Source organism: Corythoichthys intestinalis, chromosome 14, assembly GCF_030265065.1.
Source record: "Corythoichthys intestinalis isolate RoL2023-P3 chromosome 14, ASM3026506v1, whole genome shotgun sequence".
NCBI classification, from domain to species: domain Eukaryota; kingdom Metazoa; phylum Chordata; class Actinopteri; order Syngnathiformes; family Syngnathidae; genus Corythoichthys; species Corythoichthys intestinalis.
Window position 1 is genome coordinate 13,540,001 of NC_080408.1, and position 27,880 is coordinate 13,567,880.

The window sequence follows — 27,880 nt, forward strand, 5'->3', positions numbered from 1 at the left end:
ATTTCATAAAAACGACAACATTAAGAGGGGTTTGAATATCAAATTATTATAAGTCATACTAACATTTATCTTTTAAGAACTACAAATCTTTTTGTCTGTGGTTCTCTCTAAAAAAACTAAAAAATCTTTAACGAGCGAGTGAAAGCCAGGCCAATGTTTATTCCGTAAATCCTTGTAGCCTCTTTTTTTCTTCCTCAGACAAAACTTTTGTCTCTTGTTGCTCTGCCATCTTTGCAGGATTTGCGCAAAAGTGTTCGCATCGACTTCAGTCTTAATAATGAATGAGGAAAGGAGGAAGTAATAACATATGCCTTAAAACAGTCAACATATTTGTAGTTTTTTTTGTATGTGGCAGGGTTCCCGCCACCCTCCTCAAAGTTAATTAGTGCCGGTGAAAGCGATACAAACCCCCTCAAGATATAAAAGAGGTGTCATTCAACTAGTTGTCAGTCGACATATCACAAATGTTATGAAAATATATTATAAATAGTGATGCACGATAATGCATTTTTCAACCGATACCGATAACTTCCTCCTCATTCCAACCGATAACCGATATTGTCAAGCCGATAATTCTATTAAAAGATTTATGTAAAATTTTAAAGTATACACAAAAGAAAATATTACTGTGCAAAAATATAATTTATTGCTCTTTTTTCACCATAAAGTATGAACAAGTCGTCAATTCAAACATCTAAATAATGACAGATTGTCTGACATTGTGTAATGGTAAACCTTTGGCAACAATTACTTACAGAGTAAATACCTAAATTGCACAAAAATGCGTTTAAAAGTAAGCCATTCCTAACATATATAACATTAATCCGCTGCAAAACACACCTCCTTAAAACTAGTCAGTTTTAAGTGTAAATCTATTGGCAATAAGTGAAATTATCTGCCATCACTTCAAGTGTATTTCTCTCAGATTTCTTGGAAGAAAAATAGCTAGCTGAAAATAATCTTAACAGCCTTGTTTTAAGCAATACATTATTGTACTTAATCCTAAAAAAAAAAAAAAAAACTTGAAGAAGGAAAGATTTTGAATAATATTTGTGGCTACAGAATATTGATTTAAGAATTTGATTATCTACTGTGACTGTAATTGAGCAGAGAAATAAGTTAAATAATTTGAAAAGTGATTGCTAATGTGATATGCTTTGTTGCACACTGTGAAAATGATTATCTCAAAAGAGCGAGATGTCATGTACCCATTCTGCAGCGCTTTGTTTACATTTGCGGCTTTCACGACATTTGCGTTACAGCAGCTAAACTGCTACACGGCAGTACTATTTGGACGCGTGCGTGTTGTTTTGTGCCTGAGTTTTATTAAGCCGAAAATAAAGGCAGCGTTACAAAGTCATCTGACCGCTCGTCATTTCACATTCTGAATGCATTCTTGACTGGCTGACTTCGTTTTCTCCATGTTTAAATTATCTTATAACCACTGTGCCGTCATGATAAGCTTGCTTACCGGACATCACTTTTTCATGAAGAATGATGGTCGTATAAACTGCATTATTTCTTTTATCCAGGGCTTTGGTTCTCGGGTCATTAAGGTAAAAAAAAAAACAAAACAAAACGTGTCTCGTCTCGGCGGCAGCTACATTCGTACCGGATAATCCGCCCGCCCCGGCCGGTTCGCCGCGGCGTATTCTGGTCCTGGCTCTGCTCGCACGCCGTGGGGGAACGCTCGAGAAACCGGGGTGTTCGCCGGAGGTCCAGAGGCCGGGGAACCGGGCTTGGCCCGCCCCGCCTATGGCAAGGCGGCGGCGGCCTGCCGGACTGGCCAGAGCGGCGGGCTCCGTCGGAAGACGGCTACTTGCCGACTATCGGTCTCCAGTAGTGCCGGTGTTTAGCCTTAGATGCGAATTTACCACCCGCTTTGGGCTGCATTCCCAAACAGCCCGACTCTGTATCGTCACAAGCCCTGTAGTTTAACTTAGTGTTTACTATAGCTTTAGTATTCCTGCTAGCAGCAGCAGCCTCGTATTTGTTCCAAAATTCTTTGTGATGCAGTTTTAAATGGCTGCTGGGTTAGTGGTTTTGAATGAGGACGCGTTCTTTCTGCCTCGTGGAACTTCTACGGTACATGTTTCGCAGATGGCGAGAGCGTCGTTTTTTTAGTAACAGCCGCCATAATATTCAACTACTTCTTGTCTTGTAACTCCGCCTCCTCAACCCCTCCTCCCTCAGGGGCTTCAGAGAGGGGAGGGGTTAAGGAGGCGGCGTGCTGAATTCTTCGGTTGCGCACATTTGGAGGCAAAATCAAGTATATAATTATCGGATTGCATTATCGGTTGAATTTTTTTATTATCTGGATTATCTGTGTGACGTCATAATTGCCATTATCGGCCGATAATTATCGGTGACCGATATTATCGTGTATCTTTAATTATAAAGGTTGAAAAGTTACCTAGTGTTGCTTTGAAGGCCACTTTCTGTTCATTTTAAGGTATTTAAAGGTCAATTCCTGTTGAGTCTGAGTCACTATTTATTTATTTGGGGAGAGTCCTGGTCACTTCCTGTTCTGTAACCCAAAATCAACAGAATGTGACCTAGAAATGCCCCCAAATTAAACTCATGGTTGTCATTGACTGCCATAGACATCCAATTCATTTCCAAATGAACTTCTGAATAAACCGCAAGTCTTCCACATACTGTTATCAGGCTTCCGCACGTCTTGCCTTACTTCCACAAATCATATCTCATTTGGTTTCCTCTTATCTTGACAGTCTTCATGTGATGCCCAATTGAAAATGTCACTTTGTGGTTGAGGCTCATTTGCCTCACTGTAGCGAGAAATTCGCTCGTTGCACGTGGGCTAACATCTGGTCTTGACCAAGTGTTGCTGATGATTGAAATTATGATGCCTTTTGGCAGCGAATCTCCTCAAGGCTTTGTTTGCTGAACCAAAGAAAATCCCACTCAAATTAAATTCAATCCACTTTCCAACCAGTTAATCGTCCACAGGGGGAGGAAAAACTGCACATTTGGCCCACATTGAGCAATTTACACTGCCTCCCTTTCCTAAACATGAGCACACAGCAGCTGGCGTCTGCTACGCCTAACAAAGCGGGTCGGGGATAATTGGATCAGCATCTTTGCAGATGTGGGTCACAAGAGCAACCCCTGTTCCTGGGGATCGCAGAGGCGCCAATAGTGTCAAGACAAAATGATGACTTGCCCTTTCACTGGGTAAAAAGCGGACACAGACGTGGCAGATTTGCAAACGGATTAGCGTCACAGACGCCCAACACAATTAAAACAAATTACTCCAGATGGGGATTATCACATCTAAAAAACAACAATTTATGCACTGCATAGAGAGTGATAACAATGATTGATAAGGCAAAGTCACACTGCTCGTGCCACCTAGAGTAATAAATCAAACTGCTTGGTCCAGACAGATCCAATATGGAGAGGGCATTAGCATGCATCAGACGAGCAAATTTCAAATAAGATTTAAAGAGCATACGGCAGGAGAAAAAAAAAAAGTCTTAAATAGCATTATTATGTAAATTAGAATCAATATTTTGAGACGATTCGACTATATACAACAATTTAGCAAAGTGCAGATGACGAGAAATTCGTCTTTTAATCTGCCGATTAATCACGCCTACCATTATAGGGCTGTAGCGTCCCCAACAGGTGGATGACGTCAGCGGGAGACCGTGCTCATCGGTTTTACTATTCAGCCCATTGAGGGGGAATTATTCAGAACGAGATAAACGCGAGGAAGAGAGCCGCAAAATATAATTGTTTCAGTCTCTCTACTCCAATATTTTTACAGGATATTCTTTGTAACCAAGTATTTTCCCCAATTGCTAAATGGCATGGTCATGACAAATAACAGTTTTGTGCGAAATGGAATATGAAATAATAAAAATGCACTTATTCAGGACGACATGGCAAAATTACTCCATAATGGTCAAAACTGTCGACTTCACCTTTATTGTCGCATCTCCCGAACGATATTTTATGACACCTTAAATCAGACATATGTCATTTCCCTTCCCCGGCTTCGGAGAAAGTAAACAAACCAAGAGGCGTGACAGCTAGCCGACATGCTAACCCGAACCAAGTGATGTTTCAAAGTCTTCGAAGCGGAAAATCCCACATAACTAGCCCGGATTATTTGACATGACGACTGGGTTGTCCATTGTCTTTGCAGATCGGCAAACCGCCCGGCGGAGACGGCTGGTTCCCCGGATGAGGGCGGCTGCAGTTGTTGTGCAGCTAACGTGCAGCTAATGTGCACGAGGAGAGCTTTTTACATGCTTATCAATGATCAAACGTAAGTAGTCGTTTATTTAAAGAAAGTTTGTAGTGTTTACTTTGTAATCGCTGTATTTGTATTTGACATAATACAAAACAAGTTGTAGTTGTACAATGGTCCCACAGTAGTAGGGCTTGTTTTGGCCATTATCCACGGTGAATGGGAACCTTTTGAAACTCCAAAAAAGGCGGACACGCCTCTCCCTCATACAGCAAGATTTTTCTGCAGCCGTTTGGCTGCCGTGATGCGAAAAATAAACGTATTAATCCGCAAAATCAGCTGAATCCTTAGTCCTCATACACAACAGTACTGTTATATAGTGAAGAGGACTCCTTCTCCCGTAGACATCAAAGTGCCCTCCTCCTCAATGGCGCGGGATTCAAAAAACTAAATAAATATAGCGATCGCTTCCACACACATCCAAGCGGTCCATATCATTCAGGAGCATAAAATACTGCGTGTATTATGAAATAAACATGCTTTTTCGTGTCAAATGCGCTTTAAGTGATATTTTAACTTTTTGAATTGGATAAGTTAGCAGTCTACACAACCACTGAGTACTGCTTCTTGTCAAACACATTCAAATTAAGATTTTTTTATTTACCAAAACCTGGTCAAATATCAATGATTCAGATTGTCATAATGGAAAATGTGAAAACATGAGGTAAACTTGCACAAATTAATCGGACGCAAAAACAACATAATGCTAAAAAAAAAAAACTTTACCCTGCTAAAAACTTGTTAGAATCAAATAAACAGTAGAAAAATCAAATTTGTAAAAACACAGTGCTGTAAAGTGATGAGGGTGTAAAATAAAAACATAATAAAGCTAACTGTCAATTTTAGCTCAGTACTCATTGATAAAATCACCATCAAATGTGATCTGATCTTTGTCAAAATCACATAGATGTAAAAACAGTGTCTGCTTTAACTAAAACCACCAAAACATTTATAGGTTTTCATATTTTAAAGAGAATAGCATGCAAACAATGACAGAAGGGGGGTAAATAAGTGAACAATATGCCTAAGGAGACTTAAAGTGCATGTGACACGAAAAAGCATGTTTATTTCATTATACACGCGGTATTTTATGCTCCTGAATGATATGGACCGCTTGGATGTGTGTGGAAGCGATCGCTATATTTATTTAGTTTTTTGAATCCCGCGCCATGAAAATGAGTGACTTCCGGCTTCGGTCTTGCATTGAGGAAGAGGGCGCTGTGACTTGTACGGGAGAAGGCGTCCTCTTTGCTATACAGCCGTACTGTTGTGTTTGAGGACTAAGGATTCAGCTGATTTTGCGGATTAAGACGTTTATTTTTCGCATCACGCCAGCCAAACGTCTGCAGAAAAATCTTGCTTTATGAGGGAGAGAAGTGTGCGCCTTTTTGGAGTTTCAAAAGGTTCCCATTCACCGTGGATATTGGCCAAGCCGTACTACTGTGGGACCATTGGACTTACGAAGAAGTGAGTAAACATCTTGTTTTGTATTATGTCAAATATTAATACAGCGATTACAAAGTAACCACTACAAACTTTCTTTGAATAAAGGACTACTTACGTTTGATCATTCATAGGCATGTAAAAAGCTCTCCTCGTGCACATTAGCTGCACGTTTGCTGCACAACAGCTGCAGCCGCCCTCCTCCAGGGAACAAACTGTAAATTGCTCTCCACCGGGCGGTTTGCCGATCCGCGAAGACGATCGAAAACCCAGTCGTCATGTCAAATAATCCGGGCTAGTTATGTGGGATTTTCTGCTTCGAAGACTTTGAAACATCACTCGGTTCGGGTTAGCATGTCGGCTAGCTGTCACGCCTCTTGGTTTGTTGACATTCTCCGAAGCCGGGGAAGTCCAATTTAGGTGTCATAAAATATCGTTCGGGAGGTGCGACAGTAAAGGTGAAGTGGCAATTGGGGAATATACTTGGATAAAAAGAATATCCTGTAAAAATATTGAAGTAAAGAAACAAACAATGACATTTTGCAGATCTCTTCATTGCGTTTTCCTCGTTGTGAATAGTTCCCCCTCGACGGGCTGACTGGTCCTTCTCAAGCCATTTATTTAGCTATTGGGGAAAATACGCGGATAAAAAGAATATCTTGTAAAAATATTGGAGTAGAGAGACTGAAACAATGACATTTTGCGGCTCTCTTCGTCGCGTTTTCCTCGTTCTGAATAATTCCCCCTCAATGGGTTGAATCGTAAAACCAATGAGCCCAGTCTCCCGCTGACATCATCCACCTGCTGGGGACGCTCGAGCCCTATAACGGCAGGTGTGGCTAACCGGCAGATTAAAAGACTAATTTCTCGTCATCTGCGCTTTGCTAAATTGTTGTATATAGTCGAATCGTCTCAAAATATGATTCTAATTCACATAATAATGCTATTTAAGACTTTTTAAGACTGTCGTATGCTCTTTAAAGAGCTATTGAAACCTATTTTTACCAATCAATTCAAGTCAGGTTTGTGCCCAATCACAGATGAGTGGTTTAAAGCTGCCCTGCCCACTATAAAACACACACTTGGTAAGAATTGTTTTGATGAGAAGCATTGTCTGATTTGCATCATGGCTTAGTCAAAAGAGCCGTCTGAAAACCTGCCATCAAAGATTGTTGATTTGTATAAAGCTGGGATACAAAGGATACAAAACCATCTCTAAAAGTGTGGATGTTCATCAAATCGACAGTCAGTGACGTTGTCTACAAATGGAGAGTTTGGCACTGTTGCTTCTCTCCCAAGGAGTGGCCATCCACCAAAGATGACTCCAAGTGTTCAGCGCAGAATACTCAGAGAGGTACAAAAAAGAACCCTGGAGTGTCTGCTAAAGACTTACAGAAATCAATGGCACAGTGCAATATCTCTGTGCACACATCAACTATATGTAAAACTATGGCCAAGAATGGTGACAATGGGAGGACGCCACGCAGGAAGTCACTGCTGTCTAAAAAAAACATTGTTGATCGTTTAATGTTTGTAAAAAGGCACTTGGACTCTCCACAGATGTTTTGTCAAAATATTTTGTGGACTGATGAAACCAAAGTTGAATTGTTTGGGAGTAACACACAACATCATGTGTGGACTAAAAATGGAACAACTCACCAAAATCAATACCTCATCCCATCCGTGAAGCATGGATGAGGGAGCATCATGATTTGGGGCTGTTTTGCTGCCTCAGGGCCTGGACAACTTGCAATCATTAATGGAAGAATGAATTCAAAGGTTTATCAGGATGTTTTGTGGGAAAATCTGAGGCCGTCCATCCGACAGTTGATGCTAAAATGACGATGGATGCTGCAACAAGAAAATGATCCAAAATACAGAAGTAATCAACTTCAGAATGGTTTTAGAAGAACAAAATGCACGTTCTGGAGTGGCCAAGTCAAAGTACAGACTTGAACCTCATTGAGATGCTGTGGCATGACCTAAAAACATCGATTCATGCCAGACATCTCAGGAATCTGACTGAACTACAGCAGTTTTGTAGAGAAGAATGGGCCAAGATTAGTCCTGATCGATGTGCCAGACTGATCTGCAGCTACAAGAACCATCTGGTTGAAGTTATTTCTGCCAATGGGGGTACCACAAAATATTAAATGTGATGGTTCACTGACTTACTTTCCGCCTTCTGTCACTGTGTGCATACTATCCTTTTTAAAATAAGAAAACTTATATATGTTTGGGTTGTTTTAGTTAAAGCAGACACTGTTTTTTTCATCTGTGTGATTTTGACAAAGATCAGCTTTGATGGTGATTTTATGCAGAAATGTGAGAAATTTCAAAAGGTTCAGATACTTTTTCATACCACTGTAGCACTGGTGCCTAATGCGCTCCAATACAGCAGGTTATCATTCGTTTATTTTGAACATTGCAAGAAGTCCAAATCTTATCAGGACTTATAATTTAGACTAACTTAAAACTTAACTAGAACTTAAAATTAGCTTGACACAAATTGAAATTTAATTGAAACATATTGGAAAAACACCAAACTTTTAAGTGATGTTTGTTCTCAAGCGTAATGACATTTTTAGCTAAGGAATATGATTTTTTTTTTGAGTGAAAGCAGTGAAATTTTTTTTTTCCTATTCACATCTGAGATGCCATTGTTGGCAGTTTTCAACAACGTACATCTATAATAAAGACATTGATTGTCTAAAAATGTCTCAATATTAGGTGAAATGTCTTGTTTTCTCATGTATATTTAGAATTGCTCTTGACCTAAAATTTTTTTTATCTGATTACTCAATTAATTGGTGGAATTTTCAGGGAAATACTCCATTACTAAAATATTCGATACCTGCAGCTCTATTTCTTACTTTATTTTGGAGCGTAACAAATGAGATTAGAACAGTTACATGACAAATACAATAGTTGGTAGTAACTGCTGTTATATTTGTTAACTGTAATACTAGCCGTCAACATGTCATTAAAAATTTGCGTCAACCATTACATCCGTCGTATTGGCAGCATCACCCAACCCCCCCCCAAAAACAAAACAGGCCTTCCCCCAAAAAGCAGCATCTTTCCCCATCATTTTTAACTGAATTCCAAATTGTTTGACGTTTTAGAGTTTCTAAAATTGCAACTTAACCTAAAAAAAAAAAGACAAAACACGGTAATGATCTTGCAATGGACCATTGCAATTATCTTAATTGTATGCGGCAGTGTTGCCAGATTGGATGACTTTTCAAACTAAATTGTCCTCCATTTAATCAACGCGTTTTCACACTTTGATTAGATTGTGGTGTGTTGCTACATGCCAAACAAAGCCAGTTTTGCGCATCATGTTACTCCATCATGGCTGGACCAAATAAAAGAGGCTCACTGTGCAAAACAAAAATAATTTATCACCGTCTACATGAATGATGAAACACAGCTTTGGCTAAAGTTAGCCGTGTTGCAATGCTGCCGTTGTGTCATGTGTTGGAGTTTGCTGAAGTATGTTCTATTTCAGTAAATGACCTGAATCTTAATGCGACGCCACGTTAGGCCATTTAGCCCATCAATGGCTCCTCTCAGCAAGCGCTCATGTGGCGAGGGGTGCTTAAACGAGATAGCCAAGATTGGCTTGGGCTGTTACAGTAAAACCAAAGAGGTACAGGCCGCCAGGCCTCATGGTGCCAAGCAGTTCAAAGTTCTGGAAAGAATTTTGCACGTGGGTGATGCCCGGACACCTTTGCGTGCAACCCTACGCAACTCAGCGGCCCACACTTGAACAGCATTCGAACATGCTATGCCACCTGTGTTGGTACGAGAGCTGGGAATCTATGGGCACCTAACGATTCGATTACGATTCAGAGGCTCCGATTCGATTATAAAACGGTTATTGATGCGCCCCCCCCTCCTTTTTTTTTTTAATAAATGTTTTGTACCTTAGTTCCAAAATTGTTCAAAAATCCTCTCAGTCTAAACCAAACTACTATTTCAGTATCAAGTTAACATATAAGAGTAAACAAATATACAAAAATAACAGTAAATAAAATACTCCAGTCCCCATTCTGTATCAGCAGCTTTAAACTACATTCAATTAATTTTATGTTGTGAATCAACTGTTAACAGTCGTTAAAATTGCTCCCATTATTCCATAATTTCCCTTGTCTACTTTTGTCAAAGTTTTAAAACTATTTCATCATTTAAAGATAGATTCAAGACAAGATTCTGCCGATTTAGGAGTATTTTAGATAAAAAGTTAATTAGGTTCGCTACAACAGAACCTTCTAGAGAAGTCACTGCTTTAGTACTGCTTTAAGATGGCGGCTGTTTACTAACGCTGGAAAGTCTGTCATTTCGCATCTCAGTTCAATAATACATGTTCTAACACCGCCATCGTCTGTCATTTTGCATCTAGTTCTACATATATATATATATATATATATATATATATATATATATATATATATGATATCTACTGTAGCCGTATGTTTGTAGCAACTAGCAACTGGGCGTTGTTTGTAGCGGCTGTCGGCCGCATTCAGGTATGATTGTTTTTTTTTATCTAGCGGCATGAGTTGAACATGATATTTACTCTCGGTCCGTTCCTCATTGCGTCCCAAAGACCGCGCTGACTGTGTTGTACTTCCGTTTTACCTGGTATAATACAATAATCGGAATTTGGATGTTTGTGAATCGTTCTCGAATCTTCCACGGCCGAATCGCGAATAATCTAAGAATCGGAAATTTCGCACGCCTCTAGTTGGTACCCCCAAGGGCTGTTTTGGTGGTGCTTTCCACTATGTTTAGGGTATATTGTGTTATATCGATAGGCCTCATTTACTAACTGAGCTTATGCTTAAAGTAGGGGTGTGACAATTGAACATAAGCTGGTATGATATTCTGACGGTATGATTACCTTAAGACAAAATATCACGGTTTCACAGTATCACGGTTTAAAAAACAAAAAAAACAAAAAACTTTACTTAATACCTGAAAAATTCTAAATAAAATAAATACACCTTCCGGTGAGCCTAAACCCACAGCCACAGCTCAACATTATTAGCATCAGAACAAAAATAATTGAATTACTTGTCTATAAAAAGAACGTGTGTATGACTCGTATCATGTTTACATTATACACACTCTCTTTCTCAACACAGACAGTTCCCAAAGAGAAAAAAACACATGTTTTACCACTGCTAGACACACTAAACACGCTGGAGTTAACTCTCGTAGCTGGTGGGAAACGTTCATGTCACTGTTTACTAGAGCTGAAACGAATACTCGAGCAGCTCTAGTTATTAGTCCGAGTAATTTTATTCATCTCGAAGAATCGTCTAATTTTGCCAGCTCTAAGCATCACGTTTTGCCCGGACTATTTTTAATGCGGGACAACGCGCAAAACCTTACCGCAGCCAACAGCCGCTACAAACTACTACGACGTTGCTAAAAAGTACGCCCGCATGATGCTATGGTAGTAGCAGGTAGCGTCTGATGAGTCTCATAGATATCACATCTTTGTAGAACTAGATGCGAAATGACAGATTGGACGGCGTTAGTAAACAGCCGCCATCTTTAAGCAGTACACTTCTCAGCGCTAATAAATAAGATGTCGCAAGCTGTCACTCGTTCACGTAACGTTAGCCCTGCGGAGAAAGTCGGAAAAAGTCGCTTCAATCAAAATATGTATTTTCAATTTAAAAAAGTCACTTCAATTAAAAAAAAAATGTTTGAATGCAAAAATAAATTTGAAATTTAAAAAAATGCATTTGAAAACTATTTTTATTTATTTATTTATTTATTTATTCTGATTGAAACAACTTTTTTGTGATTGAAGTTGATTGTAGTTTTGCATTTGGGCCACATTTTGGCTAGGACATTTGTGTCTTTATTATTTAATCAAAAAATAAATTGCTTCAAAAAAAAAAAAAAAATTCAAAAGAAAAATCACTTCAATCAAAAAAAAAATTTAAAAAAAAGAGAAAAAAAGTTTTTGAATGCGAAAACATATTTGAGACTCAGAAATTTGCCTTTGAACACTTCATTTGGTTGTCTTCATGCTGGTTGACCCTCCTCTAATACGCGGCCGTCTGTAACTTTTCTGTAGCCGAAGTATTCTCATACTAGCGATTTTGTTTTCTTTGATGGGGGAAAAAGTTCAAGAGTTTCACCTCCTCCAGCCAATGTGTAGCACAACTGACTCACTGACACTGAGCATCAATGGGTGTGGAGGGGTTGACCCTTACAGCTGCAAGTGAGGTATTTCTTCATTTATTTTTGGGACATAAAAAATAGCTAATATCTTAGGGACGGTATGACCTAATTTTTGCGGTTTGGAAGCCTTGACGTTTTCATACCACAGTATAACTTGAAACTGGTCATCGCCACATGTCTAGACTGACAATATGTCGAAATGGTGATCACAAAAAGTATCGATATGCTCCTGCCAACAATCGATATGTTGTTTTAAAAAAGTGTCACTGTTTAAAAAAAAAATTGAACCAACAGGTTGCTACCAAAATCTTCCATTAGAATTAGTGTCTACATTAGCCTACTGGCTACCATTAACAGCCCGAGACATTTGGGCAGAACGATATTGGAAAAAACTAACAGTGCTACTTTTTGGGGTTTGTGATATGTATTGTGATATTAAAACTAGATGACTTGAAAAGTTCAGTTTGGTTGGCTCACTATGACAACATTGTATTGATTCGAGATGTCGAAATTTATGACCTTTATTTATTTCATCTCTATTTCATCTGCTGTTTCTGACTGTGTATCATATTGCCTCTGCAAAGCCCTTTGCCCTTGTCGTAATACAGGGCTATACAAATAAAATTGAATTGAATTGAATGGAATGTCCTGATCAGATCACGTGATCGGAAATCAGGCCGATCGCGTAATTTTTCAGAGGATCGGAATCGGGTGAAAGGGATCGGGTTTTACGTTTTTCTGCTTCATGCTTGTACAGCCTCTCACCCTCCCTCCTGCTAAGCAGTGCGACCAAACCGTTTTTCTTGGTCACCAGTGCATCCGACGTTGGGTACTGTAAGTTAAAAATGATTGATAGGTTAGTAGCTTTGATCTGGCTAGAGACGCCGCAGAAGTTCTACGATCAAAGGCACAAACGTGTTAATCATCGTTAAGCTTGGCACTCAGGGGACATTTACATGGTGACTCTCCGAGAATACGAAAAAATTCACATTTGCATTTATATGGGCCCGTCTCCATTCGAACAGTGTCGCAATTCCGCATGAAAACGATGTAGTATTCATGCAAAGCCGTAGGGGGCAGTGCAGATTTATAAGGTGACAGTGAATAATGTACTTTGACCCCACCAAGCTCCTCAACCCGGAAAAACATATGCCCGCCCACTCGAAGCAATGGCATTTTTCAATTGTTCAAAAAGGCACAAAAATGGAAACATTCGACATATTTAATTTAAGAATATTTTTAAACAGTAAATTAAAGCCGACATTCTGCCATATTTGCTGTTTTTAATGTTTAGTAGCACCGTTGCGCACGCCCAATGAGACGTGTACGAGTGCTGACGTTATCGGCGCGGTCTCGCGCCGCGGGAGCCTTTGATATGCATGCGGGGCAAGCCCCTTCTCAATCCTCTGCAATCGAATTCTTCCACTTTGGAGGCAGGATTAATAATTTTTCGTCTTTGCCAACACCATATGCGCGCGAGGCCATTCCGCTACTCAGTCATTACGTCTTTGTGTCGCAGATTTCCCATGTAAACTGTCCCTCAGTCTGAACTGTGCTGTGGCAACTCATTCATTGTGTAAGTAAGAGGCTGTTCTCGGCAGCATTAGCGTCAAAGAAAAACAAAATTTTAAAAAATTTTGGCATCTGATCGAGACTCGGTATTTGCAGATTCTCAAAATCAGGTGACTCTGGTGCAAAAAGTTTAATCCAGTCTAAGGTGGTTTATCTGTGAACGATGGAGATTAATGTATATAAAAGGGATCCAGGAAGCCGTGTTGCTACACAATTGCTGCTTTTATGAAGAAAAACAAAAGTATACATAAAAAAAAAAAAAAAAAAAAAAAAAAAAACTTGCACACGCTGCGATGGCACTACTGCGTATGCGCACATTGAAATGGCGATGCTCACATGATATATTCTTCAGGCCAACTAGACATCCAATTCATTTTGACCATTCACCCTTCCCACACAAAATGGATTGAATGTCTAGCTCAATCAATGGCACTGAAAACAGACCATTACCAGCCTTCCCGCTTTTGCGGGCATTCATAGGTTCACTTTAGGGCATTTACAGGTCACGTCCCTTTGATATTGAGTCACTTCTTATTCCTTTGGGGACATTCCCGGGTCACTTCCTGTTCAGTAACCCAAAATCAACTGGATGTAATCCGTAAATGCCCCAAAATCAATAGGCACTGACTGAAAATCAACAGGAAATGACCTGAATGACCCCAAAATTAACTCAATGTCCGCCAATGAAGGTCATCAACGTCCAATCAGTTTGAAATCACAGGGATGGCAGCGAATGAACGAATGTCATAAGATTAAATAAAGCTTGAAAAATGTTACACACACATCTTTAAAGGGTATGAAAACGCAAAGGGGGTGTGAGACATCAATAGAACAGTTATGTGCCAAGATAACAAATATTGATAAAGTTAACAAAAAAATCAATCACATTAATGAGCATTATCGAAAATGACGAACATTTCCGAAAGTGTTCCGGAAACAGCCGAATGGGGCGGGGACGTCATAACAAGGAAACAAAAGGTCGAGGCAGGTGCCATCGTTGTTTATCGACGAGAGAGTTGCGTTCGTCTTTTATCAAAAAAAATCGCTAAAATGGTTCAAAGCTGTCATGCTATGTGGTTTACAAATAGCCATTTGTTGCAATGTAGTACCCATGAGTTCCCGAACGCGAGAAAAAGAGCTGGACTACGCAGACAATGAGTAAAGTTCGTCAGTGCTAAGAGGGCTAATTTTGCAATTTTACAGGGAAACGGGAACCTGACGAGCCAGAAGATGTGCCTACAACCTCAAAGAAAACAAAATTTATGCCACTTCCCAATCACTAAAGACCCACGAACTGCGAAGGAGTGAATTCGTGACCCGTATGTGAATAAATCGAGTGATTCGAGCATGTCTGTGGAACAGGAATATCAGCTTGTAGAGATCGCAAATTACGGCGACTTAAACGTACATTTGAGACAACAACTCTACCGAAGTTCTGGAATAAAGTAATTTCGGAATATCCCGACATAGCTAGGAGCAAGCTGAAAACTGTGCTACAATTTCCAACATCGTGTATTTGTGATGCTAGCTTCTCTCACTCTCCCATCTCGGGACCATCTCGTTTCAACGAAACAAACTCAGCCCTCCCACTGATTCAGCGGGTGAGTTGTATTTTTTTCCCTGCACTTAACACGACGGGGCTAAAAACAAATGCTATTTTATATTTGCTGTATTTTTCTGCCGCACATTGCCGGTGTTCTGACAAAGTTGGCATGCGCGTAACGTTAAAAAGGACCGCGAATGCAGTGATTCCTAAGTACACACTACAAACTTTCTTTAAAGAAAGGAATATTAACTTACGTTTGCCATGTTTGGCGCACACAACAACTGCACGTAGCCCTCTCACTTAACGACTTCGCCGTGTCGTTAAGCGTTAATTTACGCCATTTCCGTGTTGCACATGTATGTTTGTGATGTAAATAGTTTTTTAGCACCATTGGATAACATTGAGTCCAACTGAATATAAAAGTGGGACACCGGTCCGTGAAAAAAAGACCCAAATCACACCGGTCCGTGGTGCAAAAAAGGTTGGGGACCCCTGCTCTAATCCCATTCATATTTGTGTCGGTTGGCAGAGCGAAACCGATGATAGCATATTAAATGATAATTATTCTATACATTACTTTATTTTGCGGTCACGGTGTATCAGCTTCACAAAAAGAAATGCAAAACATACCATTTGGTGTTTCCCACACGAACTGTTGTCAGGGTTTCATCAGTGTGATTGCTCCCCTCAATGATCCTTTCATTAGGCTGCATTGGCTTTCGTTTGGGCTCAAATTGATAACCCAAAACACCAAAGAATGGTTCATAACTCTCCTCGTCACCATTAGAAGAATGTTCGTTACGTCGGATTCGTCGCTGCAAATAGAAACAAAATTGTCCGCCATCGTCGCCGCCATTCAGTACAAAGCACTGAGCCGGCTGTTTCCCGAAAGTGACGTCACGCACACAATATGCTAGATTTCCGGCATCTCGGGGGCGGGTCCTTTTAGCTTGACAATCGACCTAATTTCTATCATTTTCTTGGTGTTGCGATGTGTGTAATTACACGAAGTGGCATGATATAAATTCAAAAGGCATGCGTTGATGGATAAATGATGGAATATTAGCATTTCCCCAGGTGTTGTCATACCCTTTAACTTAGGATACACAACATACTAAAATGCAATGCACACTTTTACTTCATCTCTGTTGAAATACTTGGATGTGCCAAAATATGTCCAGTATGTGTGTATCCGCCGCTGGCATTTGTCAGAAGTCACTTAACGAGTAGTTTGCGTCAGTACATGCTCGATAGCTTGTCATTCTTTGTCCGAATTTTTTTCAATGCTTTTTTTTTTTTTTTTTAACTCATTTGCTCTCAAAAACGTATAAATACGTTCTATTTTTAATTGTTTCAGTGTCCAAAATACGTCTTTTACGTTTTTTTTCTCATAAGAGACATCTCTGGGTTCTGATTCAACTGAGCTCTAAAGCACAAAGCTGAAAATCCATTTTAAAGCAATAAAACTGGCCATTGGGGGGCAGTAGCGCATTTGGTAAGACCCGCAACCCGATTCAACGGCAACGAACGGCCGGGGTGCCGGCGGAAGGATGCCAGGCGGCGGATGACCGAGCAGAACAACCGAGAGGACGCCCGGGATGCCAGGCACTGGATGACAGAGCAGAACGACCAGGACCACGAGTGCAGCGGACGATGTCGTTGAGTCCGTGCTGCTCGCCGAGCAGACCCCGCAGAGACTCAAAAAAATCCATCTTTATGAGACAGGCGGCGATGAGGGAAAAATTAACCCGGCTGTCGCGGCCACAACATCTCAGTTAGTTATGTGTAAATAAATTGTTACTTTGATATCAAAAGCTCTATTTGTCTTGTTGTTTATCTTATTTTGTAAAAGGAAAACATTATTCAGATGTTTGGGATGTAACTAAAGCAAAAAAAATAGCTGCGTATAAGTCAAAGTTATGTTTGAAATGTATGCTTTCCACAAAAAGCTCAATTTCTCCGTTTTCTCATCAGAAATTGGAAAATTGCTCAAACTATGCTATTTTCTAATGCTGATTTCTAAAGAATGGAAAAAGATATGATCAAACTTTTTTTCCTGCTGAAAGAAGAGTAATCTTTCTTTTGGTGGGTTCCATGTTTATATAGCAATAGAACACAATTTTCTGTGGGCCTTGCAAAATCAGTCAAAATCCAGTAAAACGGCCGGGAAAGGGCCTTGCTCAGGTGAAAATGGCTGGGAGTGAATGTGTTAAATAACGAAATTCTCCATTTAAATCACTGGCCGACATTGACGCCGTTAATGACACCCGAAAATGATAATTCACTGCAATTCCTCCTAGTTCAAAATGGATTAGAAGTCCATTCCCTTGCCTATGGCTCTCCAATTGCCATTGAAGCAGCATTGCAAAATTGCAGCATGGAAACACGTTTTTCTGTGCCCGACCACAGTTCAGTGCCAGTTTGAACAGCTTTATGCTCATCACATCGGTCCAAGACACAGTACAATTAAGGCTGTCTATGGCAAGTTCTTCAAAACAGGATCTTTTTGTGAAGGCCAAACGCCTTGAATGGGGCATTTGCGCAAAACCAAAATTATAGGCTTAGAAAAACTGCAAATCCTAAACTATCAAATGCTGATGGCCTTTCACAGCCTATCCAAATGATACCTGAAACTAGATTGAAAAACAAGAATGTGAATAGTTACTTTTGAGAGACGACATTTAGTGTAGAGTAGGGGTGTGAAAAAATATCGAAATGGTGATATATTGTGGTACTTTGTTTCCCAATAGATGTTGAAAAAAGGGTCTCACTGTTAAAAAACCAATAGGAACAAACAGGGTGCTACCAAAATCTTCCACTAGAACAGTTTCTGCTGTTAACTCAATTGCTACCATTGACAGCGCTAGATGCCCAATAAATTTTTTGGGGAGGAGAAAATGAATATTCATTCAAAACCAGAGCATTCACAGCCAGTCTTTCCAATTTTGGGGGCATTTACAGGTTAATTCCTGTTGAGTTTGAGTCCTTGCCTATTAGGCATGTGCCGGTATGATATTCTGACGGTATGATAACCTTAAACCAAAATGTCACAGTTTTTTTTTCTATTGAGCAGGATTTTTATTTTTCAAAACTAGGGCTGTCAAACGATAAAAAATTTTAATCGAGTTAATCACTGCTTAAAAATTAATTAATCATAATTAATCGCAATTCAAACCATCTCTAAAATATGCGGTATTTTTCTGTAAATTATTGTTGGAATGGAAAGATAAGACACAAGACGGATATATACATTCAACATACTGCACATAAGTACTGTATTTGTGTATCATAACAATAAATCCACAAGATATTATTAACATTAACATTCTTTCTGGTAAAGGGATCCACGGATAGAAAGACCTGTAGTTCTTAAAAGATAAATTTGAGTACAAGTTATAGTAATTTTATATTAAAACCCCTCTTAATGTTTTAATAAAATTTGTAAAATTTTCAATCAAAAAATAAACTAATAGCTCGCCATTGTTGATGTCGCCGAGTGGGACGTCACATGGGCTCCCTGCAGTTCTTCCACAGTCTCTTTACCTACGTAATGTAGTGATTGAAATACACCACAAGATGTCAATGGCGAGCTTTAAATAAATTAGGGACCTAGCCAACGAGTGCGTTTTCCCCCTCGACTGACGCCGTTGTTTCCGGGTTCATTATGCCTTACGTTCATTTGAGTGTAGGGCTGCAGCTATCGATTATTTAAGTAATCGATTAATCGATTAACTAGTTAGTTCGAACACTCGAGTAATCGGATAAGGAACATGAAAAATTAAAAGACCCGAGCTGAGCCTCAAACGGTATAAATAAATAAATAAATGAGGATCTATGTACAACAAAAGAACAATTGGCTAACTTACATAACAAAAGTCCGCTAGCTTAAATGCTATGAAATGCTTATGTTTTGTTACAATGTTCTTAACAAATGGTTCAGACTCATATTCCCACAAAAAAACGCAAAATATACCTATAAACTAAATTATGAATGCATTAAATAACATTAGCCCAAACAAAAACTTAGCTTACGTTGGTCTTAACAGGGACCAGTTGGATTCAGCTATGTGAAATGAGGCAGACCAGAGGGCAGTGTATCCACCCTAATCAATAAAACTAAATGTAAACACTTTCAAAATAAACCATTACAAGGCCACTTTAATTAAACGAATACTTGAAGCAACAAAATTTAATTCGAATATTTTTTCTAATCGAATACTCGAGTTAAACGATTAATCGTTGCAGCACTATTTGAGTGTTGACTTCACAAAGTACGAGACCTCTGATAGTTTGTATATTGTGAGTAAATATTGCCATCTAGTGTATTTGTTGAGCGAAACGAAATGTTTGAATAGAGTTTAACCAAAGTCTGAGTAAGTTTTATGTGTATTTTGCATAGTTATTTTGATTGGGAATGCCAGTTCTCTTTACATTGAGTGCTTTTCTTTTTGTGAACATTATTTATTTGAGAGATAGGAATATTATTTTTGTCGTGCTTTCACTAAATGATACTGTAGCGACTTAACTGCTCCGCCCAAATGCATGATGGGAAGTTGGGCAACCATGACTGTCAGCAGTGGCTGCAAATGGTATATGTTCGGCGTTGTGTTCAATGAAGCGTGTTAAGAAAAAGATCATCTCCTGTCATGAATATCCATGTCGCTCGCCACAATATGTTTGTTGTGAAAGAGTTGCCAAAGCTTATGCCAATAAACGGTGCGGTCCAATGAACGCCTGTGCCCACTTGCAATTCTCTGCCTCTTATCTCTCAATGAGCAAAAAAACGGCATCATTGTAATCTGTTTGAGGCAATGCATGAGCGGGTCATTCTGTGCATGCGTTAAATGCATCAAATATTTTAACGTGATTAATTTTAAAAATTAATTACCGCCAGTTAACGCAATAAATTTGACAGCACTATTCAAGTATAATGTTAAGTCAAAATAAATTAAAAAAAGATGAACGATGGGAAGAGCTTGTTCTTCTGTTTATTACTTGTATTGTAAAATACTGTAGAATGATTTCCTGACCCTTATATCGATAGTTGTTGTGTCGCCATATTGTGAGATCATCGTTATCGTGAGCATTGCATCGTATCGTCTATCGTGAGGTACCCAAAAGGTTCCCACCTTTACAGTTTGTATGAGTTGTCTTTAGGCTTTTCCTGTTACCTCTTCATTGCATGTCTTTAACGGGCGAGTATTTTTATCTCACGCAATTTTATCCAAAAGCGTTTCAACTCATACGAAAGCAAAGATTAACTTACTTCTCTGGCAGTGCTTCTGCGTCCAGCAGCGCTCGCTGAAGTGTCCGTTAATGGTGGTGGTCTGGCAAGTAGTCTTCCCTACAGACGCCCCGGGACACACGTCTCCGCACTCCCTGTCGTTTTTGTTGGCCACAATGTAGTTGTCCTCCACAGAGTCCAGAATCTTGGACCAGTCTAGCGTCGATAAGTAGCAGAGGTCCGGGTTCTTCTCGATCCTGACTGCTCCCCGCGTGATGTTCATCAGGCTGTGGAGCCCCAGCTCGCGCAGCTGTAGCATCTCGAACACCACCAGGGCGTAGTTAAAGAACAGGTTTTTGCCGCGGATCACAGTCAGGTTGGGGAATAGGTCGCTGAGACTCTCCAAACCGTACACGCGGAACAGCAGCAGGTAGTCGGTCACCACCGTCAATTTAGGGAAGGCCAGGCCGCGGAAGTCCTCGGGCTTGCTACCGAACATGAGGATGATCTTCAGGTGGCCTTCGATCACTGTGCAGTTGGCCAGAGAGTTCAGGTTGGTCACATTGTTGCGGATGTCCTTGCTCGGACAGACTGGAACGATGGAAAAGAGAAAACAAGAAGGTTAAGAGGATAAGTGCAACTTCTCGGGAAACAAACACACTGCAGCTCAGCCTCTGGCAAACAAATGCCAAGGTGGCGACTAGGGTTGGGCATCATTTGAATCTTAACGGTTACGATTCAGATTTCACGTTTCGATTCCGGTTCCAAACAATTCTCAATTCCGATTCTTTTACTAAGCATGGTAAAAAAAATTTGCATTGTTGTTATTAGTTTCTTAACATCTCGATCATTTTTCAGATTGGGTATGAACTTTCAATTAACTTTGCTATGATTTTTAATTTGTATATAAATATCAGTCTTTGAACCTGAATATGACGAAATTTCTTTCCACCGGAGGTCAGGGCACTCTCACAAAGATGTTTATTTTTCAAAAGCTCACTGGGAAAACATTTACAGATTCTTTTGCCTATGTTTTAGAGTGTCTTATGCTGCAGGAATTTATTGGATTGCATCGTTTGTTTTAGGTGGTATTTCTACAAGTTAGTTGTCAGGCGGGGAGTGGTCTGTCCTTTGATTTTAAATTGACGAAGCCTGTCGCAATATGCAATAATTCCATTTATCGCACGATAAATAAAAAAAGAAGGCGGTAATTTTTCCGCTGCGATTTATCGCCTCGCGTGCTCGTGCGTGCGGCAGACGTGCTGTTAAAAGTTCGGATTCCTTGTTGCCAACTGCGAAAAATGCGTCTTCGTTCCAGGTCCGGCAAAAACTAGCGCCGGAGCCAATCGTTCCCATTATTTCCTATTTTTCAACATATACCAGCCGCGTCAGTGCTCCGGAGTGACTGCGGACCATTCACTGCGCGCCGGTGTTGTTGACATGTGGGCGCTCCCGTAAGGAGTGACATTTCACGCGGTTATTTTTCGGCACAACGCCAGATATTTACAACGAAGTCCGCCAAAACATTGTTACCGACTTGGCTGCTACAAACAACCTCGCTTTGACAACAAAGAGCTGAATGAAATTAAGAGCGCTGTGCTTCAAATTCGTCCTGTTTATAAAAGTCGATTGTCATATGCTGGTGTTGTGTGGTAATGAGCAGACGTGACTTCAGCGGCGCTTGCTAACTTTTTTAATGCGCGCACACACTAGATATCATGAAATAGCAAACTAGATGTACGTCCCATGCTATTGGCTACGTGAGCCCAGAGTGATTATGGGACACGTGGTCCATATACTACATCGATAAATTCTAAACTGTCATGACTGAATGGAAGTTAAGATGGCCAAATCAATCCATACCAGTGACTTTAGATAATGTTGCAAATATTGTTAATTCAGTACGTGACACAGATGGATTCGGACCACAAATAGGATGTCTTGCTCATGTCGTAAACCTAGCTGCTAAGAGAGCTGTAGCAATCAACAGTGTGCCCTGCCTCACTTTACAAACAGTAAAGATTGTTCTCAGCACTTTTATACCAATTTTTTTCAGGTCAGTAAGAACTAAATAAATAGTATAACATAAATATTATGCACTAAAATGCATGTTTATATGATGGCAATTTAATTTTTGCTCGTTAGCAAAAACAACAACAACAACAAAAAAACGAAACAAAAAAGAGCATTAAATGTATTGAATCGGATCGAAAATCGTGTCCCCCGTATCAAAAATCGTACCAAACCATGACTTAACTGTATCGTTGCATCCCTATGGAACACCATATGGAACACCATTGCAGAAGCTATGACAGGGAAAGTTTCCATTTGCCTAAATGCTTAAGTTAAGTGCAATTTTTTTTTTTTTTTTTTAAACACATTTAATTATTCTGTGTTTCTGTGCGGTATCAATATTGTTGTCTTTTATTTAAGAGGCATGGTCTATTGTTTTTAGTTGTGATTTCTTAAAAAGTATTTTTGAATTTAAGAGTAAATATCGCATTTAAATGGGTGTACTTGATCTATTAATATATACTGTATTCTCACTGTGTTATTGTAAATTGGTTTAACAAAAATTTGGGGGGGGCGCAATAATATCGTATATCGCAATAATTTATGAGAATAATTATCGCACACTAAAATTTGTTATCGCGACGGGCCTAAAATTGACTACTTTTAAGTTTCTTTCTAAACTGATATATTGTTCATCCGTCCACAAGATGTCACTATTGTAACGCCGGACTCTACAGTTTTTCTTTGGTTTTGCTATATGCGCTTGGCTTCCCCTAGTGGTGACTTACTGGAAGCAGCAGGCAAAAAGCTCCTACAGACACTGCGCCATTGCTTCCCAAAGGGGGCCGGGCCAGGCAGAGAGTCGTGGTAGCTTTCACTGCGATAAACTCAAACACACGCTGCATTCTACTGCCGGATTTAGGTGGAAACAGGAAGGAGGTTTTAGTGCATACAAGCAGGCAAGAGCGTCTAGAGAGTAATTTGGTCGAGAATTCAAGGTAATTATTAAATAAAATAGCACCATGCATGCACTTTGAATCGTTGCGAAAAAAATGAATTGAAAAAATATAGCGTAACATTAGCTTGAAATATTTACGTAAAATGAATGATAACTGCCTTTTTTTTTTGCTTTTAAACAAGAATCTAGACCGTTTTACATTCAGATCTATAGAAATTCCGGGATTTATGCATTTATTTACAAGAATTTTTAACTTAAAAATCTCTGTTTTGTGATGGCCGCCATGTTGGATTTTGTATCCATACACTATAGCATAACTTTACATTCAAATAATCAGGTAATTTTCCGCCAACTGCCCGTTTTTTGGCAAAAAAAAAAAGAGAAATTTAGATATTTCTGTGTCCACACAGAAAAAAGGCTTTTACGTGTTTTATTTTATGTAACATTTCAATCTGAAATCGACGAGGACCAGAAGCCGGCAAGACGTGCTGACTGAGGCAATATTGACATCGGAATTCAACCTAAATAAGTTGTGGTTGTATATAGAAAAATGCCAAATTTGCTTTTGGTGAGTAAAATTAAGATAATTCTGCATGTCTTCCTCAAGTATTAATTTTCTGATGTGAAAATTGAGTGATTTTTTTTAGCTGTTGAAACTTGAAAACTCATGTCAAAATTGCAGTAATTAATTAAAAAAAAAAGATTGCCACCATTTCTGGCAAAAACGTACGGTATATGTTAAATATTGCTATTGATGCTGAAAATATAGGTGATTATCTCTGCATTTGGTGATTATTGTGCATCTAGCGTAAAATCTGAGAATTTTATAGCCTTTTTAAGTTTTGCTATACTTACGTTAAAAAAAAATTAATCGGGATTTTGATAGGGAACGACTTTGAATTTTCTTTTTCCGCTGCTCATGGAGACTCAAATGGCTAAGGTAGGTGCCTGTTTTGGTTTTAGGTTGCCAGCGGCTTTGGCTTTGAAAATATTTCAATTTTGAATTTTTGAAAATCGGCCCCGCGCCTTGTTTCCCGTCAACTGATATTGAAGTCGATGCATGTACTATGTTTTTCTTTTTGTGGACCTCAGGTTTGTGTAAAGCGATATATTAGGGCTGTCAAACGATGAAAACTTTTAATCGAGTTAATCACAGCTTAAAAATTAATGAATCGTAATTCATTGCAATTCAAACCATCTATAAAATATGCCATATTTTTCTGTAAATTATAGTTGGAATGGAAATATAAGACACGACGGTTATATACATTCAACATACTGTACTTAAGTACTGTATTTGTTTATTATAACAATAAATCAACAAGATGGCATTAATATTATTAACATTCTGTGAAAGCGATCCATGGGTAGAAAGACTTGTAGTTCTTAAAAGATAAATGTTATTACAAGTTATACAAATTTTATATTAAGACCCCTCTTAATGTTTTCGTTTTAATAAAATTTGTAAAGTTTTCAAACAAAAAATCCACTAGTAGCTCGCCATTGTTAATGTCAATAATTACACAATGCTCATGGGTGCTGAAACCCATAAAACCAGTCGCACCCAAGCGCCAGCAGAGGGCGACAAAACACCAAAAAACACAAGAAACAAGTGGATATGACGCTGTGCTGTCATTTTTATCTGTTTGAGCGGGCATGTGCGTTAAATGCGTCAAATATTTTAACGTGATTAATTTAAAAAATGAATTACCGCCCGTTAACGTGATAATTTTGACAGCCCCAGGATATATACATAAATTTGATTTGATGTTGAATTGAAAACGGATTGGACATTTAGTGCCGTCCATGGTAGCCAATAAGTCAATGCTTTTGTCAGTTTTAAGAAATAGTGAGGTCCTGGTTTCTTTTGAAGTTTTAAGGTTCTTATGCCTTGAATAGGCATATCCGTAATCTCCTGTGTCCTTTTGAGAAGCTCCAACATCACCTGTTACTTTGATAAGACATCATCAAATAGTGAGTTGAAGACAACACAGCGTCCTGTGGTGGCTGATTTGACTGCATCGACAGGCTGATAAAGTGCTTACGCAAGGCTCAAAAACAAGGATAGGTCAATAACCTGATGAGAGTAAATGGGCTACGCCCGCCTGGTCAATCTGACATCGCACACACATGTTGCCAGTAGTGCGTAACACACCTGATTCATCTTATTTTTTCTGCTCCTGGCCACTCGCGGTGCAACTCGGGACATTCTGAGGTCAGCTTATAGTTCACGTGTGTGCAGCTGGAGGCGAGTGGCCGTGCATTGTTTACTAAGTCAGCCACTGGTGAGCCCTGTGCACGGGGTCAACGGGTGAGTCGCAAGGTGACGAAAGGCGTGCACTACTTTATGGCTCAGGCCTCCATTGACACCTTCGCTTGCATAACAGTAAAACCCGGCGAGCAAACAGTCAGCTTTAAAAGAGTGTTTACACCCAGCAAATAATTTAACGCTATCGTTTTAAAAGTAACATTCAGAGAAATGGAGGAACGGCCAAACCGTGAGTACGATTACAACAAAAAAAAGTTGTCCAAGCATGAGAGAAAGGTTGAATTATTTTGAAGGGAAATGTTTCATTTTAAACCTTTACTGGGCAACTGACTAATTTTGGTAATAATTAAAAAAAAAAAAAAAATGACAAAGACCTGACGTCCACATATGTGGAGGATGCCCTGTCTTAATCATAACTGTTTTATTTTTTTGTTATATATTTTACAAATAAATGAAATTAGAAATTAGGGCTGTCAAACGATTAAAATTTTTAGTCGAGTTAATCACAGCTTAAAAATGAATTATTCGTAATTAATCGCAATTCAAATCATCTCTGGAATATGCCATATTTTTCTGTAAATTATTGTTGGAATGGAACGATAAGACACAAGACGGACATAAACATTCGACATACTATACATAGTACCAGTTCTCTTTGCATTGAGCGCTTTTCTTTTTGTGAACATTATTTTTTTGAGGGATAGGAATATTATTTTTGTTGTGCTTTCACTAAATAATACTGTAGCGACTTCCCATCATGCATTTGGGCTACAAATGCATGATGGGAAGTTGGGCAACCATGACTGTCAGTGGTGGCTGCAAATGGTATACAGTATGTTGTGCATTGTGTTCTATTAGACGTGTTTAAAAAAAAAAGAACGTCTCCTGCACCGCCCAAATGCATGATGGGAAGTTGGGTAACCATGACTGTCAGTAGTGGCTGCAAATGGTATACAGTATGTTCTAGGCCTGAACGATATGTCGTTTAAACATCGCCATCGCGATGTGCGTGTGCGCGACAGTCCCATCGCAAGCACGTGCGATAGTTTTTATTTTTATTAATCCATATGCGCCTTGCTTTCTACTCTGCGCACAGCCTCACACACTCCCTCTCCCAGCCCTTTGTTCCTCTCAGTCACTGCAGCACTTGCTTACTAAAGTTAACGATGGCTTTGATCTGGCCAAAGAAGCAGACTTCACACGGGCATCTGTCAATCATCGTTTAACTCGTTAAACAGTTTCTGCAAGGAAGCCGCGCTGGAATGAATGTGTGTGCATGTGGAGACGTTGGAGACATATAAATGCCAGAAGTGATCAGGAGGAGTTTGAAATTTCTACATGTCACTCCAACTGTCACAGCTAAGGTAGATAAACAGAAGCATTTAATAAAGTCAAGCATTTATCTACTACAGTACTTTATTCTTGTTCAAAAATGATTTGGTTGGACAGTTATGTTTAAAACTGATGAAAATTTTGACATTTAAAGTGCTTAAAAACCATTTAATATACATTTTTTAAATCACTTTGGGGGAAAAAGTGAGAAAAAACATATATGTATCTCTTTCCAATGTTAAATCTGAATAAATACATTGAGCACAAAAAACACACACCAAAAAAAAAAAAAAATTTGGGGGTGGTACGCTACTTCATGGTTTTTCACTTATCGCAGCGGGTTCTGGTCCCCATTAACCGTGAAAAACAAGGGATCACTGTACACTGTGGTGATGGTGAGTCATCCAAAGTCTTTCCAAACAGCTATTCAAGCCATCAAGTGAAAATTTCTTTTAAAAATATGTATAATTTTTTAAAATATCGCTATATAATATCACAATTAGAGGTGTGCAAAATTTCTGATTCTTAGATTATTCGCGATTCGGCCGTGGAAGATTCGAGAACGATTCACAAACATCCAAATTCCGATTATTGAAATATGCGAAGTAAAGCGGAAGTACACAACACTCAGCGCGCCGCGCGGTCTTCGGGACAGAACGGAGCGAGAGTAGCTAAACATCATGCTTCCCATTACCCGGCCCCTCGGGTAATGCCAATGCTCAACTCACGGCTCTAGCTCAACTCATGCAACGAGATAAAAAAACACAACAACATACCTGACTGCTGCCGAAAAGCTGCTACAAGTACATCCATATAATGTTACGGTGGATATCATTTATATAGGACTAGATGCAATATAGATTTGGTAGTGTTAGCAGCACATCTACAAAAAGCTAGATGCAGGCGTTATAAAAGGCCGCCATCTTAAAGCAGTACACTTCCCTGCAAGGCTGTTGTAGCGAACCTTCCAAGCAAACCTAATTAACTTTTTATCTAAAATACTCCTAAATCGGTAAAATATTGACTTGAATCTATCTTTAAAA

The 27,880-nt window shown here is 39.3% G+C and overlaps 1 protein-coding gene across 1 annotated transcript in view; it reads right to left on the reverse strand.

Moving 5' to 3' along the window:
- insra (insulin receptor a) overlaps positions 1-27,880 on the reverse strand; it is a 166,127-nt gene that overhangs the window by 105,187 nt on the left and 33,060 nt on the right. Inside the window, exon 2 of the mRNA XM_057858219.1 lies at positions 20,308-20,856. Within this exon, the coding sequence (XP_057714202.1) occupies positions 20,308-20,856 (549 nt within the window). The remainder of the gene's footprint in view (positions 1-20,307; positions 20,857-27,880) is intronic.